The sequence below is a fragment of the Cimex lectularius genome, unplaced genomic scaffold (genome assembly GCF_000648675.2).
Source record: "Cimex lectularius strain Harlan isolate CLEC.00 unplaced genomic scaffold, Clec_2.1 scaffold31, whole genome shotgun sequence".
NCBI lineage: Eukaryota > Metazoa > Arthropoda > Insecta > Hemiptera > Cimicidae > Cimex > Cimex lectularius.
The window spans coordinates 1,334,523-1,349,723 of NW_019392645.1; the positions used below are offsets into that span (position 1 = coordinate 1,334,523).

At 32.1% G+C, this 15,201-nt stretch overlaps 1 protein-coding gene across 3 annotated transcripts; it reads right to left on the reverse strand.

Moving 5' to 3' along the window:
* Positions 1-1,015: 1,015 nt before the first annotated feature.
* On the reverse strand, positions 1,016-13,157 carry LOC106670495 (protein SPT2 homolog). 3 transcript variants are annotated; one of them, XM_014400920.2, is made up of 9 exons: positions 12,788-13,157; positions 9,194-9,334; positions 8,969-9,104; positions 8,429-8,583; positions 7,292-8,339; positions 6,787-6,907; positions 6,417-6,502; positions 5,256-5,334; positions 1,016-1,410 (listed from the first exon to the last, which is right to left on the reverse strand). In XM_014400920.2, the coding sequence occupies exons 1-8, from the start codon at positions 12,848-12,850 to the stop codon at positions 5,258-5,260; spliced, it is 1,827 nt and encodes a 608-aa protein (XP_014256406.1). In that variant the 5' UTR covers positions 12,851-13,157; the 3' UTR covers positions 1,016-1,410; positions 5,256-5,257. The 3 variants fall into 3 exon arrangements, with proteins under 3 accessions (XP_014256406.1, XP_024086195.1, XP_024086194.1); XM_024230427.1 differs by having other exon boundaries at positions 1,395-1,423; XM_024230426.1 differs by lacking the exon at positions 1,016-1,410 and adding an exon at positions 1,888-2,705.
* Positions 13,158-15,201: the final 2,044 nt, after the last annotated feature.

A 15,201-nucleotide genomic window follows, 5' to 3' on the forward strand; every position in this document is an offset into this window, starting at 1 on the left:
CTCTACCACCTGAGCTATCGTGACCTCGATCCACTCGGACATCAACTCCCCACCCCAACCCCACCTTATGAGTTTGAGAAACTAAAAACCTTAATTAATTGTAATGATTTGATTGGTCAAGCGGACCATGAAATTAGTTAATTTGTATTTCTCTTCAATTAACTGTTTGATAGGTTATTGTTTGCTTTAGTTTTTATTAGATTTAATAAGCTCTAGACAATAATACATTCAGATCATTGTATTCTGATCTCTGTGCACACCAAATATTCACTTCCTAAGTTTCACTCTGGTACATATTCAAAAATATGCATATGTTTATATATATGTTTGTTGGGAGAAGACTATTTCTTTGTACAACTAATTATTAATTACATAAATAAATAATAAAGTGGGACGTTTGTGGGTTGACAAACAGCTGAGTCTTCACCGGCCTTCTGCGTGTTTTCCTTTTTGTCTGGTCTTTCACGCATATTTTGGTTTAAACTACAGCCATTTGGGCGTCTCGATCTGGTTAATGGCTCTGCTTTTATATGCATACTACGATGATAACCTAAAAGCCTCTCCTTTATACCTCAAGTTGTCAACTACAGAATAGACACAAAACTTACAACACAAACATACACTGCAAACGTAGATGACTAGCACCCCCAGAGTACTCACTCAATATTCCTCAGAGTAGGGTTAAATAACCCCTTCCTTTCACGCTAATAAATTACATTCATTCCAATAGATTNTAGATATTAGACAATATAAGTTTAATTACAAAATAAATAATTTAATTACATATCACACTATCTGAAAATCATATTTCTGTACATCTTTAAAATGCTAAAAGTAATTTCTTTTCAATTAATTAATCTTTAATTATTGTCTTGGTTTATCTCAACCAAAACCTTAATTAAAGATTAATTAATTGAAAAGAATTTATTTGGTCAATCAGACTACGAAACCTAGAGCTAAAATATTAATTATATTAATTAAATGCAAATTATATTTTGAGAAACTTTCATTTATTCAATTACATTGGTTCTGCATATATATCATATTTTATTAACCAAAAACAATTTGTAGTTTGATTGCTCTTTGATCATACTAGCCAGTGCCTTTTCTTATTGGTTTGGCCTGTGAGTTGTGTGTGTGCATTTTGCCATCTTTAGTGTGACACAAACGCTCCACTGAAGATAGTAAAATGTCAAAACACAGCTGACAGACTAAAGCAGTGGGGATAGGATGACTAAGATGACCGGAAATAATCAAACTACAAGGCCTTCACCTCGGAGACCTCAAAAAAATATCAAAATACAATTTATTAGATGAACAAAATGCAACAATGAGCACACACGATTTATATATGTTGAATTCGAACGTTATCCTAATAACTTAATGAGATTTTCCCCCATGCTCTGCATCCTGAAACAATCATCTTTTGTTTTAATTATGAAGTTTTTTCAAACAAAAAATACAACTATTTAGTACATATTGTAAGTTACGGAAGTACAGTTTTGTTGCATAATATTTAGCGATTTTTTTTTTTTTTTTCATATAAGCAGTCAGTTATACATAAACTGGGATGGAAGGAGTATGTACCATATGACAATGACCAAACTTTGCAAGTCGCATAAAAATATATTTTATTATTTAAAAATATATAAACAATACTTATGTTATTTACAAAATGGAAGTATCTTGTATTATTATAACAAAAACAAAAACAACAAATTAAAGGTAGTTTTTCCAAAGCATTACTCGATTTCATTTAATTAAAATTTACTATCCATAGAACACATTATTTTCATTTATTTTTCTAAACATATTCACATAATTATCGAATGTTTGTTTAAAAATTAAAATATTTATGTTGTTGAAAAAGTATTTGTACATTTTAAGGATTTCACTCTTTAAAAACAGAAAGAGCTATGAAAAAAATATATACATGTTTGATCTTATAAATAAAATATAATACGCATAGTTGCAGTTTCAATGTAACAATGCATAACTAAGAAGAACAGTTGAAAAAAATAAATAAAAAGATCATATTTGCACCTCCTTTATATATTTTATCATTCATCAACTGTCCAGTCAAACCTTTGCACAAGTAAATCAAACTGAGTAATCCAAGGTTGTATACAAGGAATGTCGGAGAGAAATTAAATTAAAACAAGTTGGTAATAAAATTGGTAAAATCCCTTATTAGATTTTGAAAAAACATAACTCCTTTAGACTTATCCAATCTGTGATAAATGCACAAAAACAATCTTTTGGCAAACTCACAACAACAAATAAACATAAGTAGTTTATTATTGTTATTGAAATACTTTACAGCCATTTTTGAGAAGGCCATGAAAAATTTACTAAATTCAAACAAAAATTGTCATTAAGCAATTGATGATAAAATTATTGACCCAGTAACATAATAAATATATACTATACATTTCAAAAGCAGAGAAGCTAATTTTGTGGCGTTCTATTTTCACAATTCATTAAAAAAAATCGGCCAATTCATGTAAAAATCTAGATCATATATACTTCATTTTAGCATGTAAAGTTGCAAACATTCACATAACAGAAAATTACACATCAAGCAATATATATATCATAGTGTGTAAGTTTTATTGTCATTTATGTATTTTTATTATTCAGTATAAAAGTGACATAACTATTGTATTTACGAAGCAAAAAATCCTTGAACTGTTAAATGGTTTTGACTGTAAAAAAGGTACATAAATTAATTATACCATTAACTCATTCAATATAATTAATTAACACAAAAACTAGTGGGAAAGTTCCAGAAAGAAAATAATATTTATGCAAAAGAAGATAAGACACAATAAATTCATGTTGAATAAATAATTAATTATACTAAACTTGTGCTGATTGAGTGTTTTTAATTTTAAATTTGTCCAGTATATTGGGTTGGTGCAAAATTAATGCAGATTTTGAACATTTGTTTTATTTTTGCAGTAAACAAAGCTAAATCCTCAAATCTAATTGATGAATTATAATAAATACTTTTAACTGCTACTTTTTAAACAAAACATTTCAATTTGTATTGAATGTTATAAGAGTGAGGACTTGCGAAATAAAATATGTCTAAAATAAATTTTTGTCAAATTTGTTTGTACGAATTTAAACTTGGGCTAAGTGTGGACCAAGCCACACGTAACATCAATACAGTTTGGGGAGAGGGAAGTGTTAGCGAATACATGGTGCAGCGATGGTTTTAGAGATTTCGATCTTGAAGACAGGGGAGGTCGCTGCAGGCCTTCTGTTGTAAATGACGACTAACTCAAAACATTGATTGAAAAAAATTCATGTAAGACAACAAGGGAAATTACGAAAGAGCTTAGTGTTAACAACTCAACCGCTGTTTGCCATCTGGAGCAAATTGGGAAAATAAAGACTGCTCGACAAATGGGTACTGTACAAAATAAACGAGGCACAAATAAATCAAAGCTTTAAAATTTGCTCGTCTCTTCGGCGTGCCACCAAAATGATCCAGTTCTTGATTGAATCATCACGTGCGACGAGAAATGATTTGTAGGATAACAGGAAGCGTACAGGTCAATGGTTAGACAAGATGAAACACCAAAACACTTTGCGAAACCAAATCTGCACCCAAAAAAGGTTATGGTGACTGTTTGGTGGTGTACTGATGGGGTTGTTCACAGCAAAGAAATATTGCCCAGAAATTGACAAAATGCACAAGAAACTGCTATGCCTGTCTCCAGCATTGGTAAACTGATTCTTCTTCATCATAATGCCAGGCCACACTGCGGAAACTAAAGGACTTAGGATATGAAGCCATACCGCACCCTCCATATTCACCCAACCTCTCGCCTACCGACTTTCCCTTTTTTTTAGCCATTTTGATCACTTCTTGAGTGATAAAATTTTTAGAGAACACAGGGAAACGCTTATTGCGAATCGAAATAAAGATTTTTATGTCAGCAGAATAAAAGCACTTATTACACGTTGGGGAAAATGTCTAGATTGTGATAGAAAATGTTTCGAATAAATTTTCTTTATTTTATTAAAATTAAAAATTGTATTGACCTCCTTTTCAAAACCTACATTATTTTTGCACCAGCCCAATATATGTACTGACTAGAAAAAAATGACATCCACTAAAATTTTTAATTTGAAAATTCAAAGTTGAGATAATAAATTTGCCTAATGTTATCAAGTTCATATTTGTTTTCCTTTGCATAAAAATTATACTAACAGTGTTACATAAATATAATAATTTGAAAAATAAACTTTTTTTCAAACTAATGTTCATTAACAAATAAAATAAACAATGTTATAAAAACCATTGTTTTCTTTGTGTGGTTTATATTTTTCCTAATAGAAAATTGTATACACATACCCACACACTGTTTTAATCATTGTCTTTTGTATTACAATTTTATTACATAATTTTTTTAAAAACTTTTTAACTGTTATTTTATAATGATAAATATTACTTTATATAAAGTTTTGAAGCTTAATAAACTGTCTGATATTTTTAGTTTTTGATATAGAAGGGTAAATCATAATTAATCTAATTGGTATAAATATTGCAAATATAAAAGACCAAATGAACATTCATACCACACCTATAATTCATGGTACAATAATTGATGTAATTCATATTTAATTTTTACACTTAAGGCTACACGGCATTGAATAATTGATTTGTCAAACTAGGTTAAAATTTGTTATATAAGCATGTCAATTTGAAGCACATCTTTAATAAAAGTGAAGAACTTATTTTAATAATAATATGTGTTATTATAATGTTATATATACTCTCACTCTGTTTTTTATTTCATTAATTCGTAAAATTTACAAATATATCACAAATTATTGTGTGATAACGGAATTCTACAAAATTTAAGTTTGCTGATAAATGTGTATTATTTATTCTTTAAGTGTATTATTTATTATTTATTCATTAAGTTACTATCATGTATCTATCCCAGTTTATACAATTTTACTTATTGAACACATGTCTCATACAAAATTGGTCATCTATATATAAAAAGAAATACTTTTATCTTTTCGGAAGATAAAATACATGTTATAAATCAAATATAATCCTAACGTGTGAATAGTTAATTTAAAAAATAAATACATATCACAATTTTTTTCAGGTAAGTTCTCTCTTAAAACGAAAGAAGGGTGCAAATGAGAATGGTAAAAAAGATGGTAGCTCAATAAAAAAAACTACACTCATTACATTTTTTAGGAAGGATTATCTAGAAATAAATGTTTACCTTTATTTTAGACGTTTCTTTTTTAGACGCTTTTTTTCTTCTTGTTCTTTCTGAATGTCTTCAAGATCTTCTAAAATACCTACAAATAAACAATAAACAAATTTCATTTGTCTTTTTTCCAAATATGCATCTAGATAAAAATAAACAGATTAACAGCAAAATTAGTTTCAGATCATACTCAAAACAAATACGCAAGAAAGACAGGAAAGAGAAGGAATACACGCGGAGGGCCGGCGATGACCTCAGCTGTTTGTCGGCCCATAAACCTTCCACTTTATATATACATACTCAAAACATCAGATTTAAATTTTCACTTTAGAAATACATTAACACAAAATTAAATTATAAACTTATTAAAAATAATTTTATTATGCATTTATGGTTTTCATATCTGATGCAATTATATCTTTGTATATTAGAATAAACAATACATTGTTATATGTATTCACTTTTTAGCAATATCTCTTAATAATAATTTATGTAATACATCTTTTAATATCAAGTTAAATACATGAACTTTAAATGAAAAATAAAATAAAGAAAAAACAAACAGGATGCTGAAACCTTGCAAAATAAAAAAGTCAAAAAATTAATTTACCTGCCTTCAAAATAAATGATAATAAATGATGTTAACGGTAAGAAAAAGGGCAAAACAAATTTATTTAGCTAGTAAAAATGTTTATCGCTTTAGAAGACTGCAATGGCTGAGTGGTTAGGGTGTCCGACTTGTATTGGGATCAAACCCTGACAGAGCCCAAGGCTTTTTAATTGTTTATGGCAAACGTATTGCTAAGTGGTTTGTCCCCCAACAGGTAGTTGGGTGTCCCTTCTGTATGACAGGAAGTACTTTACTTTTTTAAAAGTTTACATGTGCGTCTTTCATATGTGTTGTCTTCTAATTACTATCTTATCCCAAATTACAATACACAAAATTATTGAAATGAGTCTAAAATCAATAGATTGATCAATTCTAATTTTTGAGTTCTAACGAACATAAGGCAAAAGTTTTACCTTATGTTCGTTAGTACTCAAACAGGATGCTGAAACCTTGCAAAATAAAAAAGTCTAAAAATTAATTTACCTGCCTTCAAAATAAATGATAATAATAATAATGCTTTTACCGTAAAAGAAGAAAAAGTAAATAATAAAATGTATACATACCAATTTTGGTACTGACATATTCTTCTCTCATTTGTTGAGCAAAATTTGATTCCATGCACTCATCACCATCATCCATATCTCTATATCTACAAAATTTAGTGTCGTTTAATAATATTTTTACTTGATATTACATATATATTTTTAAATTGGGGACTTGTGGTCAGAAAAGTAAGAAAGTAGTTTTAGTTTTACTTAAAATGAACACAGGTCCCAAATTACGGAGAGAAAAAAATCTTTAAATTAATTCATTAAAAAAAAATTGAAATTGAATTTAACAAATTAATTCAACGAAGGATAAAATTACAAAGATTCATTATGGTGTAAAATTATATCAGTAAAATAAATAACAGTACAAAAATATATTTCTTACTTAGACTTATCATATCCAAATATTTCAGAAATATATTTGGAATAATCTTCCATTTCTTCTGGCCCATCATCAATGAAATCGTCCAACTCAGAGTCATATTCGGAATCTGAATCTATTCTTCCTGTAAATGACCAAATTGGTTTGAGTTTAAATGCATCCAAATTAAGCAAAGAGTATTGGTCCATGCTGAGTTTTTTCCTAACAAAATACTTATTTGTATGGCATTTCTTAAGATGAAAAAGTAAATTTGAAAGTTAAATAAAGACTGTTGAGTCACTTACTGGACTTGTCTAAACTTGCAGGTTTTTGATGTGCAATGCATTTTGGCTTTGCAATGTTTAGAACTGAGGATGTGACAAAACTGAAATGCATTTGAGAAACATCAAAAACCCACAAATATAGACATGCCCAGTAAGTGTTCAACATGTGTTCACCAACTCACAGACCAACAACCACCAATAATGTTATTTATAATACATGATTTTGTTAAACTCAAGACACTTACTTTTTTTGGATTTCATTTTTTCCAGAGATTTTTTAGTCTTAAGATTAGGCATTTTTCCACTATTGATTTTATCTGGTTTCTTATCAATAGATTTCATTTCCGTAGGTTTCATCTGGGGTTTGTTCGAATTCAACCTATCTTTGTTATCAACCATTTTCAGTTTTTGAATAGCTGGGTTTTGTTTATTGTTTCCACTGCTGGCAAGCAGCATTCTTTTTTTCTTTAAAAGTTCTATTTCACGATCTATGTCCAATAGAGTGCTATCCACATTACCCTTTTCTCCTCCTTTCCTAATGACATTTTTGTCAATGTGTTTAGAATCACTTGGTTTTGTTGACCTATCTTTTTCACCTAAACTTTTGGAAGGTTTTGGCACAACTTTGTGGTTTATGTAGTTGTTATTGTTATTAGACTTCTCTAAAGGATTGACCTCCTTTCTGATTCGTTCAGTGCTCGAAACTTTTAATTTATCCTGCTCATTTGATTTACTTTTATACACTTTGTCTTTCATGTCTTTATCCTTACTTATAGGCTTTTTGGACATCTCAGGTTTTTTACTAATGGAACTAGATTCAATACTTGATTTGGAGTGTTTTTGTGTTTGCGGGCTATCTTTAGAGGATACATCAGAATTTAAAGGTCTTCTGTTTCTATTGCGTTTCCGTTCCTCTTCTTTAAGAAATTCTTCCTTTTCTTTTTGTGTCATCAGTCTTTCAGGTTCTTTTGGCGCGGAAGGGGTTTCTATTATAATAGGTTGATGTTGTTTAACTTCTGCTAACTTCAGTAACTCATCAAAATTGATAGTAGGAGGGGCTGATTTTTTTGGTTTTTTCTTCTCCTCTTTATTTTTATCAGAATCGCTATCTTTTCGTTTGTCATTTTCTTTGTACTTATCATCTCTATGTTTATCATAGCTGTTTTCATTCTTTTCTTTGTCATTAGGAGATTTCTTATCGCCTTCTCCACTTTCCTCACCTTTTTTCCTTTTCCTCTTGTGAGGGAGTTCAGACTCTTCTTCTTCTTTGCGCAAAGCAGCTTTTACTCTATCCTGGGTAAAACATAACAACACAGAAATTAGCCACAACAGTTACTTACATAATCAACGTCTACTAAGCTTGTTGTAGTTTATAAACATACCTTAGCAGCAGCCAAATCTTTCACTTCCCGTTTTGATTTTGAAAAAATAGATGGCTCAGCAGGCATATTTTCATATTTGTTCATCATTTTGGCATAAAAAGCTGAAGCTTCCTGTGATACATATCCATAATCATCTTCATCACATTGCATTGGACCTGAAAAACGATTCAACCCATATTTAGGAAATTAGTTCAATTTTAAGTTTTTAATTAATTATACTACAATTAATTAAGGTTTTTAGTTGAGATAAAAAAGTCAATGGCACGAGCGGGATTCGAACCCACGATCTTCGGCTTGATACGCCGCTGCTCTACCACTTGAGCTATCGTGACCTCGATTCACTCGGACACCAAATTCCCTCCCATTTCAACCGCACCTTTTGAATTTCCCTCCTTTTTGCCATTTTTCAAATGTCATGTAATCGGTTTCGACGACAAATGAAATGGAAATTACTACTAGATACATATATGGATTTGTTTAAAAGTTGTTGAACCTAAATTTATAAATTATCAGTAAAAACATTAAAATATGAACACATACCATCTAACGTGTCCCTTGTGTTAACATTATCAATAGCGTCTTCCATCACAGATTTGTTAGCTGACTTAGTTCTTTTCAACATAACTTGAACTCGTTTTTGTGCTTTTTTGTCTTGACTTCGAAGAGCCAATAACTCCTAATCAGGGATAAAATATATACATATATAATTATAAGCAGATAAATAAATTATGTATATAGAGTTTGTTATTTTTAAAAAATAAGTACCGCCTTCTTTTTTCTAGCTTCTAAATTTTTCTTCTTTTCTTCTTCTTCTTTTTTGGCTAAAAACTTCTTGATATTTTCAGATAACACTGTTGGGCGTCCCAACTTCTTAGGGGGTGAAAACGATGTTTTGTAGCATGGTACCTAACAAAACCAATTAATATGAAAAATAGATAACAACAAAATGTATTTTAAGTTTTTCTGTAATGGCATTGTTTTCTATATTATTATTATTATATCTATGAGTATGTTGATGAATGAACTGTTTTTTTGCGGAGAGGGGGAGGGGCCAGAAATTCCAAGAATTGAACCACTAGCTGAGTGTCTGAGCTAGCTGATTACTCTATTTTGGGGCTTCCAAAACTATGGTCCGCCGAGCCTAACTAGGGGGAAGCGGCAAACTTCAAGAAATGTTATTATTTTAAAAAAACAAGTAGAACAAATTAAAAAAATTTAAAAAACATAGCAATGAGTACTGAAAATGATTTTTTTTTTAAATTTTGCAGCAGCAGTCATTGTGTTCTCTACATACTTGCTTTAGCTATGAAACAAAAGCCAGCCTCTTTTAAGAAAGTTTTATGTAGTAAACTTTAAGAAAGATATATTAACTATATCAAGTAGCGGCCATTGAAATCAAAAATTTTCACAATACTATGTGACAATCTCTCTCCATCACCTAATTTGGAATGGACTTGCTTAAAACTTTAACTTACTACATACTATAAGTATCTAAATTTAAATACTTGATTGAGATGGATTTTGTTCTGTGAAAGGGGTCCGCTGGCTAAAAAGTTTGGGAAGCCTTGATCTATTTTAATAGTTAACAATAGAATAACTCTCATATTTCCTAATATCACTCCAGCATGCAGGGAAAGGTGGTCAGATGTGCTTGATTAAAGTCAGTCCTTGGCTTCATATTGAGAGTGAATTAGAATGCCACCCAATACAAGAAATATATTTGAATACTGCTCCAAGTCTCTGGGTCCCACGTTCCAATTTTTAGAGGAAGTAATGGTGAGCAAAAAAACTGGTATCTGCTGTATATAGTATTTATATACATCTAATATGTATCATTTTTGTTAAATCGATCATCAAGAAATTAAAGTATTTATTAGCATGAATATGCAGTGTGAGGCAGACTGATGGCAGAACACTGAGTAAAATTATATTATTTCCATAACCTTTCAAATTACATAAATTCTTATTTTAAGCAGCTTGTTTTTCATTAAGAACAATATACGTAGGTTATATGTATATATGTGGGAAGTTTAGGGGCCGACAAACAGCTGAGATCACTGCTGGCCTTCTGCATGTTTGTACTTCTTTTTCTAGACTTTTATGCATATTTTTTATCCAACATGTAGCCATTTGAGCGTCTCGATCTGTTAATGACTCTCTTTTTACAAGAAAACTAAGTCTATATCCTAAAATGCTAGCCTCTCGTTTGTACTTCAAGTTGTCAACTATAGGATAGATATTAAACATCACCAAAAAATTTAGAAGTCGGGTCATATTCACTCCTCCAGAGTATTCGATATTCCTCCGGATGGGGTTAAACCCCTCCATTCCTGCTGATATATTACTTTTACTCTCCAGATGTCACAGTTCACACCTCACCCCAGAGTACTTGATATTACTTCAATGTGAGGTTAAACCTCTCCTTCTTGCTAATAACTTACTTTTACTCTCACCATTCACCCCAGAGTACTTGACATTCCACGGGGCGAGGTTAAAAACCCCATCCTTTCACGCTAATAAATTGCATTCATTCCAGAAATTAACATAAACACAACACCTTATACAATCTTAGAAGTGTAGTCACGTTCACTCCCCCAGAGTAATATTCCTACTGGCCTGGTCGAGCCCACTCTAGTCTCGTTAATAACATACTTTTACTCCCCAGACGTCACACACTCACCCCAAGAATATTCTATATCCATCAGGGCTGGGTCGAACCCCTCAGTTTTTGCTAATAATATACTTTTACTCTCCAGATGTTATGCACTCACCCCAAGTATATTTGATATTTTTTGGGGCAGGGTTAAGCAACCCCTTCTTTCACATTAATAAATTACATTCATTCCAATAAATTAACATAAACACAACAGCCAATACAAACATGTAAGTCTGGACACATTCACTCAACCAGAGTTCTGGTTATTCCTCGGGGTGGGGTTGAACCCACTCCATTCTCACTAATAACTTACTTTTACTCTCCAGACGTCTCACATTCACCCCAGAGTATTTGATATTCCTTTGGGCGGGGTTAAAAACCCCTTTCCTTTCATGCTAATACATTATATTCAATTCAGAAATTAACATAAACACAACAGCCGAAACGGACATAGAAGTCTGGTTGTATTAACTCTCACGAACACTCTGGATCAAGATATGATCTTCAGTTGTTATTGCCAAGCTTTCAACCTATTTTAAGGCCAACATCAGGGCAAAACTATCTTAAATATATCTACAGATTGGCATAGTCAGTCCTAAGACCATACCTTGATTCAGAATGTTCGCGAGTGAAAAAAGTGGCCAACAGTTCTAATATTAAAAACATAAATGTATTAACTCTCCCAAAGTACTTGATATTCTTCGGGGCTGAGATGAACCACACTATTCTTGCTAATAAATTACTTTTACACTCCAGACGTCACACGCTCATCCCAGAGTATTTGATATTCCTTTGGGTGGAGTTAAAAACCCCTTTCCTTTCATCCTAATAGATTATATTCAATTCAGAAATTAACATAAACTCAACGGCCGATATGAACGTAGAAGTCTGGTCAACTTCATTCCACTGGACTACTCATCATCAGAGCGGGGTCAAATCCCTCCGTTCTCGCTAATAACTTACTTTTACTATCCTGACATAACTCACTCACCCCCGAGTACTCGATATTCCTTGGGGCGGGGTTAAAAACCCCTTCCTTTCACGCTACTAAATTATATTCTTTCCAGTAAATTAAGGTAAGCTCAACACAAACACCTACACGGTCGCTTTCCGGCCAGAAGTTGCCCGTGTGTTATTCGTGTATGATCTATGAATAATCTTGTCTGGCCTTTTCCCTTTTCAACCCGCTCCCCGTGGACCAGGGACCGTAGTCTTTCCTCACCTGCCACAGTTTGGCAGGGTTAATTCTATTTTTATGAGCCCAGAGGTTTTTCCATAGAAATGATGGAGGCGGGGTGAGTATGTAGATTCACTTTTTGTGAAAGGTGGTTCTGCTCACAAATTTGCGAGTAGAACCATCTTTCACAAAAAGTGAGGTTTTCCATTCTCCTTTAACTGTATTTGTAATTAATAGTTTTAAATCCGCCGTATTTTATATGATACAACAATATAATTTCATTTATTTCTAACAAGATAATGTATATACGCACAATATTTATAATATTCATCGTATATTGTTTTAAAACTTTTTCTTTTCAATTTTGAAGAAATAACATGAAAAACGAAACGTAAATCTGTAAAAGAGACGGGCCGAATTCAACAAAATTCACAGTATGACGTTATGGCGAAGAAAGGCTAAGGGAAAGGAAATTGTTACACAGTGTAAAATAATATAGAGTATTACAATGCTAATTTCAACTTACATTTTTTGTTGTCGTATTTTTGTGGTTCTCGTGGGCTTTGAATAAGAGCTCTCCGTAATTCATTGTTGTAGACGAAATTCGACTGAAAATGCTGTAATAATAATAAAACAAAAAATGACACTTGGTCCAAATACAAGTCGAGTTTCTCTCAAAAGAGATAAAGTTTGATAAGGGCACGACTCGCCTAGCTGAATAGCATAATTTTAATTAATATTGGAAATGGAAAAAACACGCCAAGCGATGTTCAAATTAATTTAAACGTTTCGAGAACAACATTTGTAAAACTCTAAACTGTTACTGGATCCAAGAGGTAAAAGCAATTTTGAGTTGGGAAGGTTTCCACTACATCTTTTGTCGTCGAGCTAGAACTGGTTCTTGGTCGTCATAGAGTTGTGAACAACATAGAGTTCATTGAATGTTAAGTGACGTCAGCATAGTCCTTCGTCACCAGATTTCTATAATTCAATATGGTTAGGGATGGTTAGGTTAGTTATCCCTATAATTCAATATAACAATCAAAATACGTATAGTTTGACATAAACAACAAATGTGACGAGTGTCCAGTTTTTTGTTTTTCAGTGTATCTTAGGTATATATATTTTTTTAGGTTAATATATTCTATGACTAGATCTCTGTATTTAACCTATCGTTATACACGGGCAGGCAAAAAAAAAATTCGCTTACTTGTAATAAAAATTGATTTGTATATATTTCTGTATATTAATCAAAGTTTCACGTTTTTTAACGTTTAATAATTGAGTCTTTGTCTAACAAAGTTTAAAAAAATGTAAATTGCTAAGGAAAATGAAAAAAAGACGGACAGATAAAATTTGTTTTAATTTTGTTTTAGATTTTTAATTAATTATTTCAATATCGCGCATTTTCTCCTCTTGCCTTAATAATATTTCGAAGACGCCTATCAGGATGGACGTGCTCTTATTCGTCTTTTGAGGTTATCCCATAAATGTTCGATGGGGTTCAAGTCTGGAGAAGGGGATGTTATGCAGTTGAAGGTATGTTTCTACTATGCAAGCGACATGTGGAGGGGCATTATCGTGCATTAGAATAGTCGCTGATTTCATCTAGGTGGGCAACGCATGAAGTTCCAAAATTTCGTCTACATAGCGAAGGTTGGCTATTGGCTAGATAGCGAGTGGCCGACAAAGACCCTCCACGAACAACAACCAACTCTGTGCGACTCTCCATTGAAATTCCCGCCCACACCACCACTGAGCTACGATGAAAAGCTTGGCTCTGGGAAAAATTACAGGCTTCGTACTTTTCATTTCGCCTTTTCCATACTCTTTCACGCCCATCTGGAGATCGTAGAGCAAATCTACATTCATCTGTAAAAAGTACAGCAGATTAATCGTCCAATTACCAATGGCTGTGTTCTCGAGCAAATGGGAGCCGTGCAACTCTGTATGTTCTGGTCAATTCTGACAAAAGCTATCAGTCCATACTGATTTAATCTTTTTCGAGCAGTGCGTTCAGAAATTTGGGCACCTCGAACTTCCTGGAGCTGACGAATCGCTTGAACAACAGTATGGTGCTGGTATCGTAAAATTCTCAAAGTCAAAAAACGGTCATCCCGTGGTTCCGTTACCCTAGGGCGGCCAGTACCGGGCCTTCTACGGTAGGACCCAGGTTCTCCAAAACGTCTAACGGCGCCTCGCAGAGTTTTATAGGGAACTCCGATTGCAATAGCAGCATACCTGGTGAAATGTCCAACACACCACGCGCAACATCCTCAGCACTAAGTGGCATTTTTCAGTTTCAAAATTGAAATTAAGAAAAGAAAGATCAAAACTAAAAAGTTTATTACTTCAGAATTTCAATGAGTCTAAATAAACATTTTCAATTCCGTAAAAATTAAATATTGAAAAATCTTTTATCCTTGTTTTGGATTAAGGATTAAGAGTGTTTACGTCTAATTGATATTCCCAATTAAAACATAGCATCAACAATTCATTATTGATAAAAACAATGAGATAAATAAGGGCAGAATTTTCTTTTATCGTGAAAATGAAAAAAAAAATCAGTTGGGTGGAATTTTTTGCCTGTCTGTGTATAATTTTAAGCACCTATAGATACATTTTCATATTTTTTTCTTTTAAAATCCGTTTATATTTGTGCTTCGTTATATTTACTTAGTGATCTATTTTTGTAGTGTATTTATCTTCTTTTCGTGACTATCTTGTGATATAGGCTTCCAAGCTTGTATTTTTAATAAATAAATAAAAGTTTGGTAGTAAAAAATAAAAGTGAATAAAAGTAAAAAAGACTGGACTTTCTGGAGGAACATAATTGAAAATGTGTAGTACTTAGTGACCGTTCATTAATGATTATTTACAGATCGTGAGATGCGGTCTTGTGTGTTGCAGCCTTTTTCTGATGGACTGAAGTGAAAATAT